The 20,354-nt window shown below is 39.2% G+C and overlaps 1 protein-coding gene across 1 annotated transcript in view; it reads right to left on the reverse strand.

Moving 5' to 3' along the window:
* MACF1 (microtubule actin crosslinking factor 1) overlaps window positions 1-20,354 on the reverse strand; it is a 297,622-nt gene that overhangs the window by 182,792 nt on the left and 94,476 nt on the right. Inside the window, 1 exon segment of the mRNA XM_039850987.1 lies at window positions 4,889-4,950. Coding sequence (XP_039706921.1) covers window positions 4,889-4,950 — 62 coding nt within the window.

Consider the following 20,354-nt stretch of genomic DNA (forward strand, 5'->3'; position numbering starts at 1 on the left):
TTAGTGGCCAAATCTATTCTCAAGGAAAAGCCTATTGCTAAAAAATCAGATTATAGTTGGCCTAGACTTTTCACTTGGGGAAAAACTGTGCTCAAATGCAGGGAGTAATAGTGGGACCTGGGGATCCCTGTTGAAGTAAGAGGGAGAGAAGGGAGCAAAGTGTGAGGCTTTTTGCAGATAAGAATTCTATCATCTCTCAATTTGAGAATTCCTTAAGTTTTGAGAAATCTAACAGTGGTACCAGCCAACCCTGATTAACAAAGATTCTCTGAGGATGAGGATGATTCTAAAACCCTTAAAGGGGAGCTTTACTTAATAGGCAGGCACTTACACACAGAGAGTAGAAAATCTAAGCCCAAATGTAGGCCCAAAACTTTCAGTGGGGGTTGAGATGTGCTTAGAATCAAATCAAGCCCTGAACACTCAGGTCCAGGAAGATAGCCACAAACCACCATATAGTCACACTTTGGTAACAAAGGCGACACTCCTCTCCTCAGTGTCTAACCAGCACTACGTTGTCAATCTCTTAAACACCACTGCTAGTCTTCTTCTGACCTTTCCCACAGACATGAATAAGCAGAGTTGTGAAAGTACACCCAGTGCTTAGCGAGCAGTGAGCGGTCTCATGCGGCTACAGCAGAGGATGCACAGGAGAGAGTGCCTGCCTGGAATCATCAGAGCTGTATACTACTCTGTGTTCAACCAGAAGACCTCAAACAGACAGAAAAATTGAGAACATTAGCAAAAATTTAGAGTTTAAAAACTTTTGCTCATTCGTCAGGAATTTTTAACTAAAATCCAGAAGGCTAGTGGCTTCTAGATTGCATACATAAGTAAAAAATGAAACAAACTATTCCATCTGCTAGATTAAATACTGGCCTTTCTTTTCTACATACAAACTTCTGAAGTCAATAGGAACTGACCAGAGAAAGCATTTCTCTTCCTTCTTACAAGCTCGAGCTCTCCATTCTGTCTCATCCTCTCACCCTTTCTTGAAGTTCTCTCTGAGGGGATATACTTTATCAGCTACTAGGACCTAGATATATGGCAAGGATAATTTAAACAAAACCTCATTTAAAACCCTAGATTTTTCATTTTGGATGGTTCTGGCATATAAGCAGAATTCTTGGGTTTATAGGCTTGTATTCTAAATTAGGTTATTTATATAGTTCAGATGCTTACATCTTTAACAAACTTCTTTTAAGACTGAATCGGTAGTGTTCTCAACTAATAAAGAGGAATTAATTTGCTTGTTCCAGAACAGATGAATATTTGGGAATCTGAAAGATCCCAGGTCAACTACATCTAGAACTGGAGAGACTTGGTTGTTTTGATCTTATATCAGTCTACTTGCCAACGGCAATAGTAATCTGTGTGTACTTGGAGAGCACAGCAAAGGATGCCTGCATTTTAAAAAACAAATCTCGATACCTAATTCTCAGCCCAAAGTTCAAAAAATTCCAGTAAAGGAGAAATGATTCTGATTAGCAGTGACTCTCTCTCTCTGAAATATCCCAAGATGAGAAAACGCCATTGGAACAGTAAAGCTGGAAGTCTGAGAAGAGATGACAGATAGCTCTGGCTAGCCTCCAATTTCTAACAATGCTATGATATGTTCATCTAGTTTCTCTCTCCCTGGGCTTCCTGTCATCATACAGCACTGAGGCAGAGGTCCAAGAGGCAACATTAGCTACAAATGAACAGCAGGGAACCAGAGGATTTGTATTCAACTACAGAATTTAGGGGGACAAGCTTGAGGCTGGATAAATTCAGTTCTTCCGATTATTAGAGACGAGATATAAAAGCAGAGCAAGTTGCAGGCATAGTCAGTAGAAAGAATAAGTACTTTTGGTCAGAAGACTCATGATTGATCATTAGCTCCATCCTTCACTAGCTATGTGATCTTGGGGAGTCATTTCATCCTTCTAATTCCCACCTTCTTTAATTATGAAAATTGAAAGGCGAAAATACCTTGACCTCCTTCAGGCTGAAGTCAGAGAAGAATGTCCTTTATAAGCTATAAAGCATTATCAAAATATTATTCACTCACGGCAACAAATACTTATTGGGTACTTCTTTTGTCCCTGGTGCAGTGCTTGGTAGAGAAAGTAGCATAATACAGTCCTAGCCCTCAATGAGAGCTCTAACAGAGGACACCAATGTGTGAACATACGAGGCATCTCTCCAAAGTGGTATGGAATAGAGATGAAGGTGCAATTAATTTAGTCCAAGGGATGGAGGTCAGTCTTAGGAAGGTAATATTGGACCTGTGTAAGTAGATGATGGCCAAGCAGAGAAGCTAGGATGTGCATTCTAAGGGGAGAGAAATGAAGAAGCAAAGAGTTATGAATGTATATAGTGTTCAGGGAGCAGTGGGTTGTCTTGTGTGGCTACAACACAGGCTACACAGGGGAGAATGCCTGGAAATAAAAGTAGACAGATGAGAACCGGCTGAAAAGGGTTCTGCATTATGACAGAGTTACATGTCATCAAACTAGAGGCAACTGGTACATACTGAAAGAATGACAGGGGAATAGCAGTTTTTTCCTCCCCTTTCTTTGTCCTCGCACAAAAAAAATAAGAAAGAATATCTACCTTCAAGTTACAATCCAGCAAAAAGATAAATGCTACAGGTATTATAACAGAAGTATGTACGGAGTACAGGGAGGGGCATAAAAAAAAAAAGGGTTGTCAATTCCATATGAGAGTCAAGAAAACATTTATTAAGGGGGTGTTAGTGTTACCCAGGTAGAACAGAGTTAGAAGGGAGCACAAAGGGAGCAGTGAAAGCAAAGATATAGAATCATAAAATAGCCTGGCACATAGTTCAGAAAGAGCTTAAGGTATGAAGGGAATTTGATGCTATAACCTGGAAAGGTAGGCGGAAGCCGGTGACAGTACTGAAAAGGTGAAGAGTGCAGGTTCTAGACTTTAGGTTGTCTGAGTTCTAAAATTTCAGTTCTGCCTCTTTGTAGTGCTGTGACCTTGAACAGGTTACTTAACCTCTCTAAACCTCACTGTCCCCACAGACAAAATGAGAATATTAATAGAATCCACAGCATAAAATCACTGAAGGATTAAATGAGATAATTCATGCGAATGATTTAGTTTAGAATGTCTGATGTATAGTAAACACTCGATAAACCACAAATATTATCATTATCATTATTATAGAAAACTTTATTAGAAAACTATTATAATGCTCCAGGCAAGAGATGAAGAGGTCTTAGACTAGAGAAGAGTAATAGGGATGGAGAAGAAAAGTTACATGCAACTCTTTCTGAGTTGGAAGTGATTGACTAGAGTTGGTGACAAGGGAGAGATGATGGGCAAGACAGAATATAGTATGATTCTAGGTTCCAAATTTGGATAGCAAAGTCCATGAGTGAAAATATTTAGCAATTTGGGATGTGCTGAGTATGGGATATGTCTGGGTAACATCCAGATGAACATGTCAAGTACACTGTCAAATATACAGGACCTTGGCTTAGGAAAGAATGCAGGAAAAGGTTCATTTTCCATATCTTATAGTTTGAAAATCACCCTCACCTGTAGTGCCCGTTAAACAAGTGGCCCTAAGGAGCCATGTCTGATTTATGCAACCATTTCCATGGCCATAGTTTACTGAACTGTAGATGGACACCTGACTCATGGAGGAAAAGAAAACCCCAACCAATCAGGTTGTTTGTGTTTGTGTCTTTAGAATTATGTAGTTGTGGGGGTTTGCATCACCATTTGAGGGACAGTTCACACACAAGCAATGGGAGATATGCAGAGAAATGAATGTAGGAGACATACAGAAAGAAATAAAAATGAGGGACTACAATGCTTCAAAGAAAGAAAAAAGAGAGTAGCTATCCCATAACGTTTAGTTTTCATAAAGCCCAGATGCATCCAGATATCAGATCCTGTGAGATGGGCCTATATCCTTTTCTGTTTGTGCTTCCTTGCATTCCATGCAACCAAACAATCTCCATGACTAACACAGAAGAGGAGTTAGACAGAGGAAGAAAAGCCAGTAAAAGAGGCAGGAAAAAAGGCATTCATAGAGGGAAGAGGAAATTCAGGAAAAAGCAGTATTCTGGAGGCCAACATAAGTAAAGGCTTTAAGGAGTATTAAGTTAGTCAACAGTATCAAGTGTTACAGAGAAATCAAATAAGAGGAAGACAAAACTAGGCTACTGGATATGGCAATTAAGAGGTCACTGATGACCTTTCCCAGAGCAGTACTTATGATAACTCAAAAGCTGTTTTCAAATCTTTCGTGGGGGCGGGGGGGGGGGGGGCGGTGGTGCATTTTTTGCTCAATATGTCTATGAGACTCATTCATGTTTTTGTATATGCAGTCTTTTTCACTGCTGTCTATTATTCTATTGTACAATGATACCAGTATTTACTCATTCTACTTTTGATAAACATTTGGGTTATTTCAGTTTGGGCTCTTATGAACAAAGCAGCTATAAATATTCTTGTACATATGTTTTATAAGTCCTCATTTCCTTGGGGGTATATGCTCATAAATGGAACTGCTGAGTCATAGTGTATACAATTTCCAAAAGTATTGTTTTCAAATCTTGACTGCCACATTAGTCATACTGTTTATCCTTAGGTGGGCCTTTAATATGTCTGCCTTGGTTTCTCCTCTGTTTAAAAATAAAAATAAAATCTTCCCTCCATATTGTCCTAGCCAAAAAATTGATCAGTAAAAGTTTCCATACTGTTATGACTGTGTTCATCGTTTAATTGGCGGCGGGCGGAAAAGCCACACATGTATCTCCATGAACTTGAACACACGGCAAGCAATCTGAACTATCTGAGAGAAGGGATTGATAGATCCAGATTAAAAGCAGCCAGAGGTGCTAGGGCAGCATCTATGAAGGAGTCTTACCTTCATCAAGTGCTTGTTGACCCATTTGGTGAACGTTTTCTTCTGAACGCGGTCTCGTTCATCTGTAAAGGAAACACAGAAGGCACTGGCTTAGCACTACCTGGGCAACAGATTCCCACACCCGTTTCTCCAGGACCATGGGGACAATTTCCACAGAACTGTGAGACAGTATCTTATTGTTGGGAAGATTTGACCTATATGAACTTCCTCTTCCGTAATGACCATGTTGTTACTTTCAAGAATACAATCATGTGCCTCAAAAATCATGACATGGCAAAATCTCCTTAGCATCATAATTCTCTGGGAAGCAGAGTGATTCCCTGCTTTCCCCACAGCAAGCTCCAAAAAGCCAAAGCTGTGAATACCACCAACAGAAAGGGTGGAGTGGCCTCGGCATTTGGGACATTCGTGTTGCAGTGCTTAAATCTCACTCTTCTTACACCATTCTGCCTGATCAATGCTCTACTCCTCCCCTCTCCTACCCCAGTACTTCCTATGTTCTAATTTTCTCATCAGCCATTACCAGCCAGCCAAACTCTCAAAGCTGCCCAGTGTTCCCTCACTGCACAGCTCCTCCCTCCCTACCTTCTCCTAAATCTTACAGAGCCCCCATTTCTTTGTAGGCAAACACTCCATTCTCAACTTTGTTCACCTCTCTGACACAAATATGACTATCAATACTTGAAAATGACTGCTCCACAGAGGCTCAATCCTGCAGAGGACTCACTTTCTCCGACAACTGCCAATTGCCTGGAGCCATTTTCAGAATACTGATCAGCCCTACTCCTCTAATTGTTTGAAGCCCAAGCCATTCCCTATACCATCTTGTTCAAATCATCCTCAAAATGTCATCGCCCATTTCCTGTTGCCTGCCCCCTCCACGTGGCAAATCTACCTTAACCTTCCCTGACAATTTGGTTCACATTTATTATTTCTATAAGTACCCTCTGGCAGGATCCCCAAATTACTTCAATATATATGCTGACGATGTATCGGAGCCTGGTTGGCTCCACTGACCTTTATCTCCTAATCATATTCAGCCACATCCTTTCTTCAAACATACCATTTGGCAGTTACCTTGATCAATTTCTCACACCTCCTAATCATTCTCAATCTTCAATCACTCAATTCTTATTTTCCCCTATTTATTAAGAACATCTAAGATTATCCCTGTCTATACCACACAATATGGTTAAGCGACTCAAAGCTGCCTTCACTAATACCCCAGGGACTCCCACCTGCCTAATATTCTACTACTTTGTTCACCATGACAACCTCTAAGCCTGAATTATCGACATTGATTAACTCATCCATTTCTTCTCCAAGTCAGAGAACATTTCAGAACAAAGTGGCAGAATTATACAAATCTAGTTCACTAGTAATTCATATAAACTTCAGTTAGGTTTTCTCTCCTACTGCCCAGTTATTCCCTTCATTCTAATCCCCTAGTAAAAGCTAAAAAGGGGCCATTCCAAACAATGCCAACACTCTCTCTCTCTACTTCCAGGTAAATGCATATCTGCTTACTTTTCTAAGTTTATAACCATTCAATAGTCTTACCTTCACATCCTTCCTTTCAGCCTTGAATCCTTCCCTGCTTTTCAAGGAAAATTTATCTCTTCCTACTATGGGACCACAAAACTTAGGAATTGGAATGAACCTTAGAAGTTATCTAATTCCCTGCTGATACACAAATCCCTCAACAACAAAAAATCGTATGTTCAGAGCTGAAAAGTCTGTCTAAACCTTGGATACATCTATAATAATCCTGATTCTTAAAACTTATAATAGAGAAGTCACTTTCTCATAAAGTAACACATACTAATTTAAGTCATAATCTGCTTCATAAATTCTACGTATTGGTTCTCATTTGGAACTGTTATAATAATAGTTCATAGAATTCTGCAAGCATTTGAAACCAGGATTTTTATTAGATTTGACCACTGTCATTCCAACATGTTGATCATTTGATCTTTTTAGATGATGATTCAGTTATCCAACATCATCATCCTTTCCAAGCCTGTATCATGTGCAAAGTGAATCAGCTTGCAACTTTAGTCTCATTTAAATCACTTTCTCTTCACAGCATGCTTCTTTCTTCCTTTCCATCTCTCCAAATGCTTATTCTTTAAAATCCAGCTCATTCATTCACTTATTTATTCTTTAAATAAATCTTTTTTAAGGACTTAGGCTGCTTGGAACAGACTGTTACAAAAAGTCATCACAGTCCCTACCTTTAAAAGAGATGATAGGCTAGCAGAGAAGAAAAATAACTTTAATACGCTCTGATAAATGCTATAACAGACTTAAGCACAGAGGGCTCAAGAACATAACACAAGTGGTTAAGCCAACCGGAGAAGGGGAGGGAAGCATGGGAGGTTAGTGAAAGTTTCTGGATAAGTGGCTCCAATTAAACCTTAAAAGATGAGTTGAAGTTGACCAGAAAGAGAAAGGACAAAGTTTTACCTAATACAAATTCATGGAGAGAAGGAGGAGCTTATGTTCAAAGAACGGCTCAGGATTAAGGATGGTTGACAGATAGGCAGTGTATTAGGTCATGGTGAGAATTAAAACTAGATAGGATGGCACGGGCCAAATTATGACTTTTCATGACAAGCTAAGGAGTCCAAACTTTATCTCCAAGAAACTGACAAGGGGAAGGTAAAGGGAAGCATTGAAAGATTTTAAATAGGAGAATGACATGACCAGATTTGTTTGAGAAAAATTACTCCAGCAGTCTTTCCTTTCTCAATAGCCTCTTTGTTCTCCAAATTTTTATGGTAGTTACTATGCTAATCATTCCATCAGCACTTATATAATTACATAGAGCTCTGACTTTTAATACACTATTCTTACATCACCAATAAGATCATTAACTCCTTAAGGAAAGAGATCATGCTTTACTTTTTTGTATCTCCCACAGCTTCTAACAGCTAAAGCTCTATATAATAAGACCTAAAACAAGAACGAAAACTTTCTTGATTGGCCAATATATGGTTAGAAGACTGGCTAAAGAAACACATAGAATGAAACCAGAACCAAGTTACCTACAAGAGTCGAGTCCATAGGTTAATATCCCAATACCCCAACAAGCATCTTCATCTGTGTGCTGAGACATGCTGACATGACAGAAAAACAAAATTAAAGCTAACTAAAAATTCTGCCCACCACATTTTCACCAAAACCAGACCGACTCTGCTTCACTATATTTATTACCTTTATAACCAAGAATAGTCTGTTTCTAGTTGTATAAAATTCTTACTCTGAAGTCATAAGTTTTCTCTTATTTTTCTTTTTAGAATTTCTTTTACTATAAAAGTGACATATGCTTGCTGTAACAGGTTAACAATACACACATAAATGGAAAAGAAAAAGTTAACAGATTTCCTTTTAAACTAATCAACATTTTGAAGAGGTAGAATTCATGTGATTCCTTTTTTAGTCCACTGCCTTATTTCTTTTATCTGAAGAACTAGCAAATTGAGTCTTTTTAATTTTACTATTCATAGTTATTCTGCTCACCTACCAAGCCCTCCCATGGGGATAATGGACTCGGGAAACCTGATGGTGTCATGTCAGTCATGCTTCCAAGAGCTAAAAAACTGACTTTCAATTGAGGGGGAAGAGGTCCAAGTACTTATTCTGAATATAAATGTAAGGGCAACATGATCATAAGCCCTTCCCAAGAAACAGTTTGCCTGCTCAGAGCTGAGCCGTAAGTTCCTCAGAAAAGGTTTTATAGAACAACTTTGCCCCAAAGCTGGAAGATTCTTTTTTTAGGGTCCTATGTTACACCCCCATCAATTACATGAAAGTTCTTTCATGATTTAAGCATCAGGACAAGAGGATATTACAGAGCATGGAGTTTAAGATCTTACTATTTTAGCAAGGAAATTCATTAGGGAAGCCAAGAAGCAACTTTAACACAGACCTTCAGAATGCCCCAAATAGCCCAGACTTTCGAAGTTAGTAATAAGTCTAAGCTTTGGCTCCCTAAACTTAAATCCCTAATTTAATTCCAGGTCCAGCAAAGATCTTTCTGGAGGTAGAATTTTCAGAAGGTACCCTTATATGAGAAGAAAACAGTCAATCACAGAAAAAGCGATATTCTTTTAGATGTTTCTTATAAGTTCAGCCCTACCAAAGGCTATAAACTGACAAAGGAGAACCCAACTGCTCACTGGAAAATTCTTAGGTTGAATACACTGAGGCACCAATTAATCACTTGGGGGTTACTTAATTAGAAGGATTCAATATTTGTTTCCAACTTTAAAACTGCTACAGGCCACCAAGCTATCAATACCTACCCTAATTTTCTTTATTTTCATTTTACTGGCAGAGATATCCCTCCCTGTAAACCAGGCAAGTCCATCTACCTAAAATATGGATCCCACTTCTTCCCTTCTCCCCAGGAACCTTAATCCAACAATTATCCCCTAGCTTGTATATCTTGTAGCTTCCACCTCTCCTTTCCCCTTGGCTTCCTGAAATATGATGACAATGCTGTCTCCACTTGCTCACCTCTTACTCTCCCAGGTAACCTGGCTTCCAGCCCCACAAATTCACTAAAACTTTTTCCTATAATCATCTAACTGCCAACCCAGAAGACACTGATGATCATTCTTTCATCTTTTAAACCTATTCTCCCTCTTGACTCTGAGGCTCCATTGTACCCTGGCTTTTGTCCTTCCTCTTTGGTAGTTCCCTCTGTTTTGCCCACCCTTAAATGTTTACTCATCCTTACTTAGCTTTTTTTCCTTTTCATTCCAGATTACAGGTTCTTGGGACATCCACGGATCCAAGGATCCATAGATGGGTTTGGAGATAAGGGTGTTACAAACCATCTAAAAATGCATATGCAAAACATAGTTTTTCACACACATGCACTGACAAAATAGTTAAGAATAGCTGTTCTCTTACATTCTCCCCGACTGATTTCACCTACTCCCATGGTTTCAACTACAGCCTATACATTGATAATTTCTAAATCCATATCTCCAGTTAAGCCCTTTATCCTAAATACTACTCTGTGTCTCCTAAAAGTTTGGACACGTATTTTGCCTCCTAAAAATTCCATGCTCATCTCAAACTCAGCTTATCAAAAACTGAACTCTCCTTTCTTCCTACTTCTAACAAGTTTCCCTGCTATAATCCATATGTTATGAATTGAATGTTTATGTTCCCCTGCCCCCACAAATTCATATGTTGAAACCCTAACTCTCAATGTGATAGTACTAGGAGAGGAGGCCTCTAGGAGATGATTAGGTCATGAGGCTGGAGCCCTCAGGAATGGGATTACTGTCTGTATAAAAGGGACCCCAGAGAGCTCTCTCGCCCTCTTTCTACCATATGAGGGTAAAGTGAGGAGACAGCCTACAACATAACCTACAACGTGGCCCCAGTGCATCATGTATTATTAAAAAAGCAAATGAGAAAAGAGCCTTTGTTTGTTTCCCTGAAGGCTGCAGAAAAATCACAAGTGGTTCAAGAACCCCAAGAAGCACCAACTGCCTGGAAATTTAAAACTGAGATACCTGAGCTGACAGAGAAGGGAAATAGAGAGTCAGAATAGGCCTGTTCACAGACTTCATGAAGTCTACAATCTAGTGGCAGAGACCAACATGGAAATAATTAACAATAACACCGAGCAAATAATACAACAGATACAAGCTGCATAAAACACAGAGTTGGTTAATTCTGACAGAGGGATATAAGAGTTCATGGAAGGCATGGTGTTTGAACTATAAACCCTTGGGTGACAAGTAGGATTTTGGCAGCCCAAAAGGGGGTTAAGGAATTCCAAACTGAAGGAAAAGCACGAGCAGCGCTTTGAAGATATGTAAGTATACAGGATGTGTTTTAGGGAATGGTAAAGCTATGTACAGTGTACATTCAGCAACATTATAAGAAAGGAAGCTAGCAAGATCAACTGAGGTCATATCACTCCAGAAAGCTGGATGACTATGTACTTAATTCAGTAGATAAAAAAGTATCACTGAAATTTTCTGAACCTAAAGGTGTTTTGAAAAGATTAATCTTCCATTGGACTGAAGGCCAGACTACAGCAGAGAGACAGAAGAAGTAGAAGAACCAGTTAGGGGTCTACTGTGAAAACCAAGAAAGACATCTAAGATCTTGAACTAGCACCGTGACAGCAGGAATGTAAAGAGGGCAGGCAGATCCACATGATAATAGCCCTTAACTACAGGACTAGAAGTGTTCAAGAAAGGGAGAATTCAAGATAGAATAATTCTAACATTCCTAGTCAGAACAACTGGGAGGAATAAGTACCTTGAGATAAGGAAAATAAAAGGAGGCACAGACTGGATGAAGGTAGGTTGGGTAAAGTAGGAGAAAAATAATGCGGTATTAACAGGATCTTCTGGCAGAGAGTTGGAACTTTAGGCCTATAGTTTAGAAGAGTACTCAGAATTGAGGGTACAAGATCTGAAGCTAACAGCTGACAGCTGAGATTGTGGTAATGGAACAGCCTATTTTGACAAATCTTCCTAAATCACCACTTTGCCCATATTACCCCTCTATTCAAAATCCATTAGTGGCTCCCAGAAGACCAGAGGATCAAGTCCAACTCCTTAGTTTCCATAGCCAGTTACAACCCTATGAAATTCAATTCCAGTTTTTATTCACTAAGGTTAAGTGGCTGGAAGAGATAAAGACATGGCCTCTGACCTGAAAAAATTTACAACCTACTCTTCCAACTTTATCTTTACACTCTCCCCTGTGTGACTCAACTACATCCAATCTGATCTCATTGTTTCCAAACTCCACTTTCACATTCTTGCCTTTGTTCACCCTTTTCCCCCTACTGGAATATCTATCTACTCTCCTCTTCTTAGTTTATCTAATTTAGAGCCTTCTTACCAGGTCCTCCTGAAGTCTCACTTCTTTTACACATTTCTGGCTATGCCAGACACCTTTGGATGCTTATAGATGCGTGTTTATTCAATTTACTTGGTATCCAGCATATAAATACTACTGTTAGCTATCTCTATATGTAAATCCCATTTTTCTACTTCTCTATCTGAACTTTTAGGGCTTTGGAGTCAAGAATCATGTTTTATATTTCCTTATATATGTAACATTTAGGACAATAGTAGTCACTCAAGAATACTCATTCATTTAACAAATATATACTGAGAGTCCACCATGTGCCAAGGTTACATCTATAAGGATACTTTAAGAGGGTATTTTCAAAGTCAGACTAAGAAATATTCTCAAATAATAATTAAAAGATGGCTTTTCAGCAGGGAGCAGAGATTTCCATTCGGATGTCCCCTCTACAATTAGCTTTCCTAAATTCTTGCCACATCTGGACCCAGGTGATTTTGCACTACTTAATGTAAACTCAAAAATGGGCTGAAATGGCGATCAAGCAACTGTAATGTCTCACCAATAATGCATAATGACACCAGCATGATAAATGATTCCTATCTTCGTTAGTATATATGTCAACTTTAGGAGATAGGACTGACCTAGATATTTATTGCATTTACTCTGTGTTGGCAGGTACTATGCAAAGCCTGTCTTATTTAGTATTTGATTTAATCTTCATAATTCTATCAAGTATGCATTATTTATCCTTGTTTTATAGTTCAAATTGGTGCTCAAAAAGGCTTCTTGATAATTTGCCCAAAGTCGCATAGTAAGTAGAATTAAGATTCAAATTTCAGTCTATCTTGGACTTTTAACCACCAAACTCTACTGTCACTATGAAATTATTAGAAGGCAACACAGTATCGTCTTATACAATGAAGGGCAGAGGAGAGGTCAGAGCTATAACTATAACAGGGATTCATGAAAGGCTTCTATCATCAAAGGTTGGTGCAGACTCAAAATGTCTCAGACTTGGGAACTTGAGGAAGTGATAACCCTAGAAACTTCAACGCAAAATTAAAATTTTATGTTATTTCTTAGGAAAATCTTAACTTTATTAATGATAATTCTTTTCACTATTGGGAATCAAAGAACACAGGACAGATTAAAAAAAAAAAAGCCAGAAGAAAGCATTTTTGACAAAAGAAAGCCACAGAGATGGAGAGAGAGGCATATAAGGGAAGAGAAGAGGGAGAAAAGTTCAATAGTTTCTACAGTATTTATTGGAGAGCCACATTCAGGAATACTAAACACTTCACAGATACAAAGAGATAGAGATTTAAGAATCCTTAAAAAAATTATGTTAAAGATGGAGAAATCAAAGTCAAGAGAGATTTAAGAACTTAAAAATGTCACATGGGGGCAGAATCAAAACTACAACTTAAATTCCTGGCCTCTGGTCTACGGTTCTTACCTTATAGGCACTAATCTCTCCCTCTGTGAGTCTGAGATTCAAACTGTAAAATGAGCAGTTTGGGCAAAATCAATGGTTTCTAAATACCAGTCTGTGAACCAGCCATACCAAAATTACCTAAGGAGTTTACACTGGGCTAAGTGCTTTAATCTCATATACTCCTCACAATGTCTCTACAAGTTAAGGACTATTTCAATCTCCCGTCAACAAATGACAAAACGAAGGCATAGAAAAGTTAAGCAATTCTTCCAGTTCCTATAACAGCTAAGTGGTTAGAGCAGCAGCCCCATGCAGATGATTGATGCCGAAGTCCATTTTCTTAACTATCAGGTCCCACTGCCAGGGGACTAAATAAGGTAGGATGCGCTGGGGGATATGTTTTTGCGGTGAAACTTTTAATAAAGAGTCTAGATTTCCTTATACTTCTCAGATTACAGAAAAAAAAAAAAATCTTCTGCCTTTTATCTCCAGGCAGAAGATTCTTTCCTCTAGATTCCAGAGAAGAAATCTCAATGCTGAGAAGATAGAAAGCTAGACTACATAGTAATAACTGACTAAAGCTGCCCCTCTCTGTGCCCCAAACACTATTATAGTACCAGCTTTGTTTTTCAGGAAGCACTTAAATATTTGGCAGTACTGGCCTAATAGTCAGGAGACAGGATCAGAATCTACTTGGGTAACAATTTTGTTCTGCTTTAGAGACAGAATAGAAAATCAAAAGATATTAGTAGATTATCAATCCAGTAGTTCCCAAACTTAGTTTTCACAAACCAGTAGATTCTCTAAAATAAATCAGAAAACCTAACATTGTCAACTTTTTATTTTGCTAAATAAGGACATCTAAAAACAAGCTACCACTTAATAATTCTTTCATAATTTTTTGAACATAAAAATAGGAAGGGCAATTTCAGAATAAAGGGCAGTTCTTTGGGTAAGTTTAGCTTTATGAAAGACACATTATATTTTTCTTATCTATTTATTTTACCCAGAATTGATGAATTAATATCTCATTCCAGTACCAGTCTATACGCCCTAGTTAAAAGCCAAGGAAACCTCTAGCCAAAAAGGCTAGGCCACCTGCTCAAAGTCACAGAACATTATTTAAATGAATTCTTCTCCTTTATCAAGAGAGATCTATGTCATAGCCAATAAGACCTTCCTCCTGGCCTCTAACTCCTTGATGTCCCAGCCCCAGACCATCATCAATCCTTTCCTCCTTATAGCTGGCAGAAGATAGTAAGTGTAAGAGAATGAGAAATCAGCTCCAAAGAAGAAACCTAAGCCACGACTCCTCCCTTCTCTCCACCCCACCCCACCTCGCTTCCAGTTTGCTCAGAGGTAGGCTCCCTAAGCAACCAACTTCTGCTAAAAATACACCCTGCACTTTCAGAACTGTGCAACTTCAACTTAAAAGTGGTTTCCTGATATAGGCAGAAGCGTGAGCATGAATTCAGTCTCTATAAAAAAAAGTCCCACACCCAAAGCTTAGGCTCTTAATTGCCAGTCACTACAAGCTTAAGAAGTTCCCCAGGAAGTAGGGCTCCCCAGCCTATTCCACTGCATGTTTTAACAAGCCCAAAGTTTGTAACGCCTGCAAGGCTTCAAAACCCATGCAATCCTATGAGTCAATGAGCGCAAGGGCTATTTGGGACTCTCAGGACCAGGCAAGGAAAAGAACTTCACATACTAACCCATACAGCACATGCGGCAAACCAGGTGGGCGTTGAATTCGTGTTCATCTTGGTAACTGGGCCACATGGTGCCCCTGTGTCTGCTGACCTCACCTAAAAGGAGGGTGTCCCAAAGGCCCACCGGCTAGTGGTCTGTGTACCCGCTGCAGCTCTTCAAAAAAAGGCGTTGAGATGAACAGACAGCCAAAGGGCTGTGCGATGAATAGAGAAAGACAGCAGAAGTACGGAGAAGTGGCTCCGCCCACCACTTCCTACTGACCTCCTTCTCCTCTTGAGGTCAGAGAAGAAGCTCCTCCCCAGGGCACTTCCAAAAACTGGGTCCAGGTATTCAGGCAAGTAGCATCCTATTTAAAAGCAGCACCAGTTCAGTGTTTTCAAACCAAAAGCAGCATGCACAGGTGGCAACTTCATATGTAAAAGTCTAGCCGAGTTATTAAGTGAGAAAGCCTGAGCAGATAGAAGCTGGTCTTTGAGTTATCCTCTGTTTGCAGAGCAGAAGCTTGTGACCTGGTGAATCTTAAGACAGTGGCAGGAGAGCTGGTGAGGTAAAATGGCTTACTTCCAAGTCAGGAACAGTACATTCATTGCTCAACAACCCACTCCTCAGGCTTGCCTCTTCTCAGGCAGAAGTACATATAAAGTGTTAACCAACTGAGAGGATCCCACAATGGGAGACACTATAGTAGAGCGAACCCATACACTGTCTGCTGCCAACAGATTTCTAGATTCCAAAGAGAGCTTCATTTCCCCACATTTACAGCTGCCCAAAGGGAAGAGTCGTTCTCTCCCCAATGATTCCACCTACTTTATAGAGTAGCTCAGCCCCAGCCAGCCTCTCAGGTAGATTAGCACCACAGATTTCATCAACTTCAAAAATACCATTTGCTTGTTGCTCCATTCTTTCCCCTCATCCAGCCAAGAATGTCATCCCAAAGTCCCCTTCCTCTTCCTATGCCCTCCGACTTTGTATTTGCAATCAGCACACTTAACTCAGCTGTGCCAGAAATCCCTTTATCCATCAGTGGAAGGCTGCTTGCTTGTTGTCCAACTTGTTTTCTGAGCCTTGGCTAATTGTACCAGACACTGGAATGCTGACAAAACACAATGAAGGGCTTTTTCATTCAGATGGCCTAGCCCATCTATTGCTTCTTCGTAATTCTGACCCAAACAGGGGACAGAAAAGCCGAGCCTCTCCCGATGTCAGGGAGACAGACACCCTGATCCTGGCCTCATACCACTCAGAAAGGCTCCACTAAAGATAAGGGCCTAATCACTGGCCCTCTGCTCCAGGTCCCTAAATAGAATGACTTCTTCAGGCTAATGCTACTTCCAATCCTGTTCCTGAAGGCAGGGAGGGAGAGGCAGCACCCAGTAAAGCAAGTTTCCAGAGATAATCCCAAAAGACTTCAAGTGAAAAAAAAGTAAACCAGAGTTTGCCTAGCAGGCCTTTCTGATAAAAAAGCCCTGTAACCTGCCTCAGTCCCCTGACAGCTTCCTTCACTTCCTACTGGGCATCCCTCCCACCTACAAACTGCTAATAATCCTGTTACCACTTACTAATAACGGGACTCGCAGCTGACTTTATCCCTCCTTGACTAAGCTCCCAGTCACCCCGATAACCTGTGACAACTCTACTCAGTTTGTTCCTCTTAATAGACTCTTCTTAGTCAACTCTGGAGAGGAAGGGTCCTCTTAGAATTTACCTTGTCCTAGGATAAGAAATGCATAAGGAATACGGAAGAGAGAATAGGAAGGAATAAACATCTCCTGATTCATATTTAGTAACCTTTTCCTTTATTAAATTTAATTCCTCAAATGCAGAGTCTACCTTTTGTCTTTATATCCCAGTCTCTAACATACTTAGAAGGTACTCAATAACCTAAGCTAAAATTAAGTGAGCATCTACTATAACTGTTAGTTCACAGGTAATGTGCTAAACACTTTAAATATTATTTTATTTAATCCCAACAATGCTCTAAGGAAGGTATTACTACTTCTATTTTAGAGATGAAAATACTAAGACTTAAAAAGGTTAAATAACTTGACCAAGATTACAAGCTCTATCCAGCTCCAAAACTATGCCTCCTGTTATACTCTGCTGTTTCTGAGGGGGACCTAAACCAGAGTAACTAAACTGGGGTGGAGGAGCTGTTATGTGTAAGGAGGTAGAATATTCTTAGGAGGAACACTTGACTATGGCCAACTGGAGATTTAGGGCATGTTCCAAACAAATATGTGGGGCTATTTCTAGAAATACTAAATAATTTTACAGTCTCCAAAAATCAAAATAATCATTACTGGGTAAGGGTTGAAGAAGGTGAACCAAAGACTGTCTTCTCAGTCTGCTGGCATTCAAGCAGAATCTTGCTCCTGAAGGCACTGCAGACTGAGGAAAGTATGGGAGAGTGTTGAGGACAAGGTCAGTCTAGCTGCCAGGAGACAGGCCTTCCCTTCAGGTTCCTAGGAGGTCCTGAGCCTCAAAAGGGAAGCTCCTGCTGACAGTAGAGTCAGCTCTTAATTATCCAGAGAAAACCAACCTGTATAGTAATTATCCAGGCCATTCTCTTTTATTTTTGCCCAACCACTAGTCATTTCATAGTTCATTAGATGTCCGGGGATGTTAGAGGTAGGAAAAGGTGAGTTTGGCTGCTACCTGCAGATCTTTAAAATGTTGAGGGAAGAGGTTCAGGCCAAGATTTCTACACATGACCAGAAGTTATCTGAGGATTTACAGCTACTGGCTTTCTTACAATAACACAGATTATTGAAGTTATATATTTATTTTCTAAAATGTCGAAATCACCCACTATTAAGGATATTAAAGCTGATGCAGAAGTTTTTCTTTCCTTCTAATATATAAGATAATGATTCATAATATAACACTAACTTTTTATATATTCCCACATTGGCTTTTATCATATTTCATTTTTCACTTAGAAAAATTTTTTTACGTTCATTATATTAGTTTCATGTGTACAGCAATTTCTTTCACATTTCTTAATTCCCAGTTGTAAAGACAAGCACTTATATTTTGTTCCAGCATCCCACAAGAAAATATTGTCAATATCTTTTGTGCAAAAATTATGATAGCGGAAAAACAATATAGTCTTTACCATATGCAAAAGGTGTCCTAAGAGCTAACTCAAATCAACCATGCAGTATTATTGATCCCGTTTTACAGATGAGAAAACAGAGGCCCAGATATATTAATGTCATTCTGTCAGTAAGGGCAAGAGCTAGGATGAATACGCAGGCAGTCTGACCCCAGACTCTCAACCTGTTCTCAACCACAATTCCATACTGCATTCAAGTATGGGCCAGATGCTCACACTTCTAGAATCACAGAAAATTAGAGATTTTAGTCTTTTTTCTTCTCATACAGATTGGAAATTTGAAGTCCATGGGAAATAAGTCTAACATCACATAGTAGTGAGCGGAAGAGTCAGGAGTCAGAACCCAGATCTTCTGACTCCAGGTTCAGTGGTCTTTCTACCATATTGCACAAATCTAGGGAAAAAAAACCTAAAGAAAGAAAAGAATAAAGACTGCGCCTTAATTAAAACACCTAATGCTTTAGTTATTTGAGCAAAGATACATTCAATACATGACCACTTATTTAAATATTTATTGAGTGCTTATTACATGCTTAACAAATTTTTAGATAATACAATGGGAAGATGCACGGTTAAAGTCATAAATAGAGAAATCAAAGTTCAAAGCAATCTCAAAAAGCTGCAACAGATCTCATAGGAAAAAATTTAACGAGGATACCTATAAGTCTTATGCTTTAGTTCAAGAAAACCAAAGGTACAGCAGTCTCTGGAGGAGAGACAATAATTTGTGTACAGGGTTTGGCCATTTTATAACTAACTTAAGTTCAATATGATTCAACAGTGTGATAGAGCCGCTTTAAAAAAAAAAATGATGATGGTCCAGATCCAGGGATTATAGTTGGTCCTCCTAGAAGGATGCTGGAAATGGAAAAAACCTTAAGAGATTGGGTTGTCCAATCCTTTTGTTTTATAGATAAAGAAAACAAGACCCTAGAGAGGAAAAATTTTGTCCTTTTGCAAATACACAAAAATGCAAATGTTGTTCTCAACTAACTAGAAAGTTCTTTTCTTGTTTATACTACCACGATGTGAGATATTAATAAACTAAAACACAGGGCAACTCTATATCATTCAATTAATCTATAATGAGCACCCACCTCAGGCCACACATCAAGCTACGCCATGCTCTATAAATACACAAATGAACAGGATATAGTTAAATTGCTAGTTTATATCTAATGCTATCTTAATTCCCTTTTTATTAGTTCAGGTAACATTTACTGACACCTCTTTTGCTTGACACTTGAGAATCTGAGATGCCTAAGAGTCCCTGTTCTTAAAGATCTTATAGTCAAATAGAATCTAATTAGTGAGGAGAGAGACAAGCTAAGAGAAATGACGATACAGGTTTGAATAAGAAGTACTAACAGTACTGGGGCACAGAAGAGTAAATCTTATTTCAGTCAAGGAAGGCTTTCCTGAGGTGCTACTGGGGCACAGAAGAGTAAATCTTATTTCAGTCAAGGAAGGCTTTCCTGAGGTGCTACTTACCTTAAAGGACAAGTATCAAGCAGTCCAGTTAAAAAGAGGGTACAGGCATTTCAGGTAGAGATCTGCAAGTTTTTAAATGATGCTAGAATACTAAGTGCTTGTGAGGCCACGACAGGAAATGAACTAGAGAAATAGGCAGGGGGCAGATCATAAACATCCTTTCACGTCATGCTGTAGAGTGTGAAATTTCTTCTAAAAGCAAAGGGGAAGCATTGATGGATTTTAAGCAAAAGAGTGACACAGCTCTGTATTTTAGAAAGATCACTCTGGCTACAGTTAGAAGACAGTTTAGGGGTGGGTATGGGGGTGGGCTGAGAATGAATAAGGGAAAGAGATTATTTCAACAGTCCTAGAGAGAAAAAGAATGAAGACACACAATAAAACAGTAGGAAGTTCTGGAAATAATGAGATAATATATATAAATGAGTGTATGGACAGGATGTTTTGAAAACTATTTAAAATTCTAAATACTAATTGATCGCTAAACTCTTATAAGTATTATAAGGCTTCAGTACAAACTGTCTATGTCTTCTGTATCTTTCTGACATCTGCTGAAGAAATAGTGACTTGGGAACACTGTTGTAAAAGCCATGTACTTATATAACCAGATCTCACCAATGGAACCATAACACCTAGAAAAAAATAGCTAAGGTTAGCTAAGGGATAGTGATCAGTGATTCCTTCCCCATGTTTCTGCTGCAGTCCCTTCACCTGCACACACACACACACACAGAGAGAGAGAAGAGAGAGGAGAGAAAGAGAGAGAGAGAGAGAGAGAGAGAGGAGAGAGAGGAGAGAGAGAGGAGAGGAGTGAGAGGGAGAGGGAGAGGGAGAGGGAGAGAGAGAGAGAAGCCACCGCATTT

Source organism: Pteropus medius, unplaced genomic scaffold (assembly GCF_902729225.1).
Source record: "Pteropus medius unplaced genomic scaffold, Ma_sr-lr_union100, whole genome shotgun sequence".
Classification (NCBI taxonomy): Eukaryota; Metazoa; Chordata; class Mammalia; order Chiroptera; family Pteropodidae; genus Pteropus; species Pteropus medius.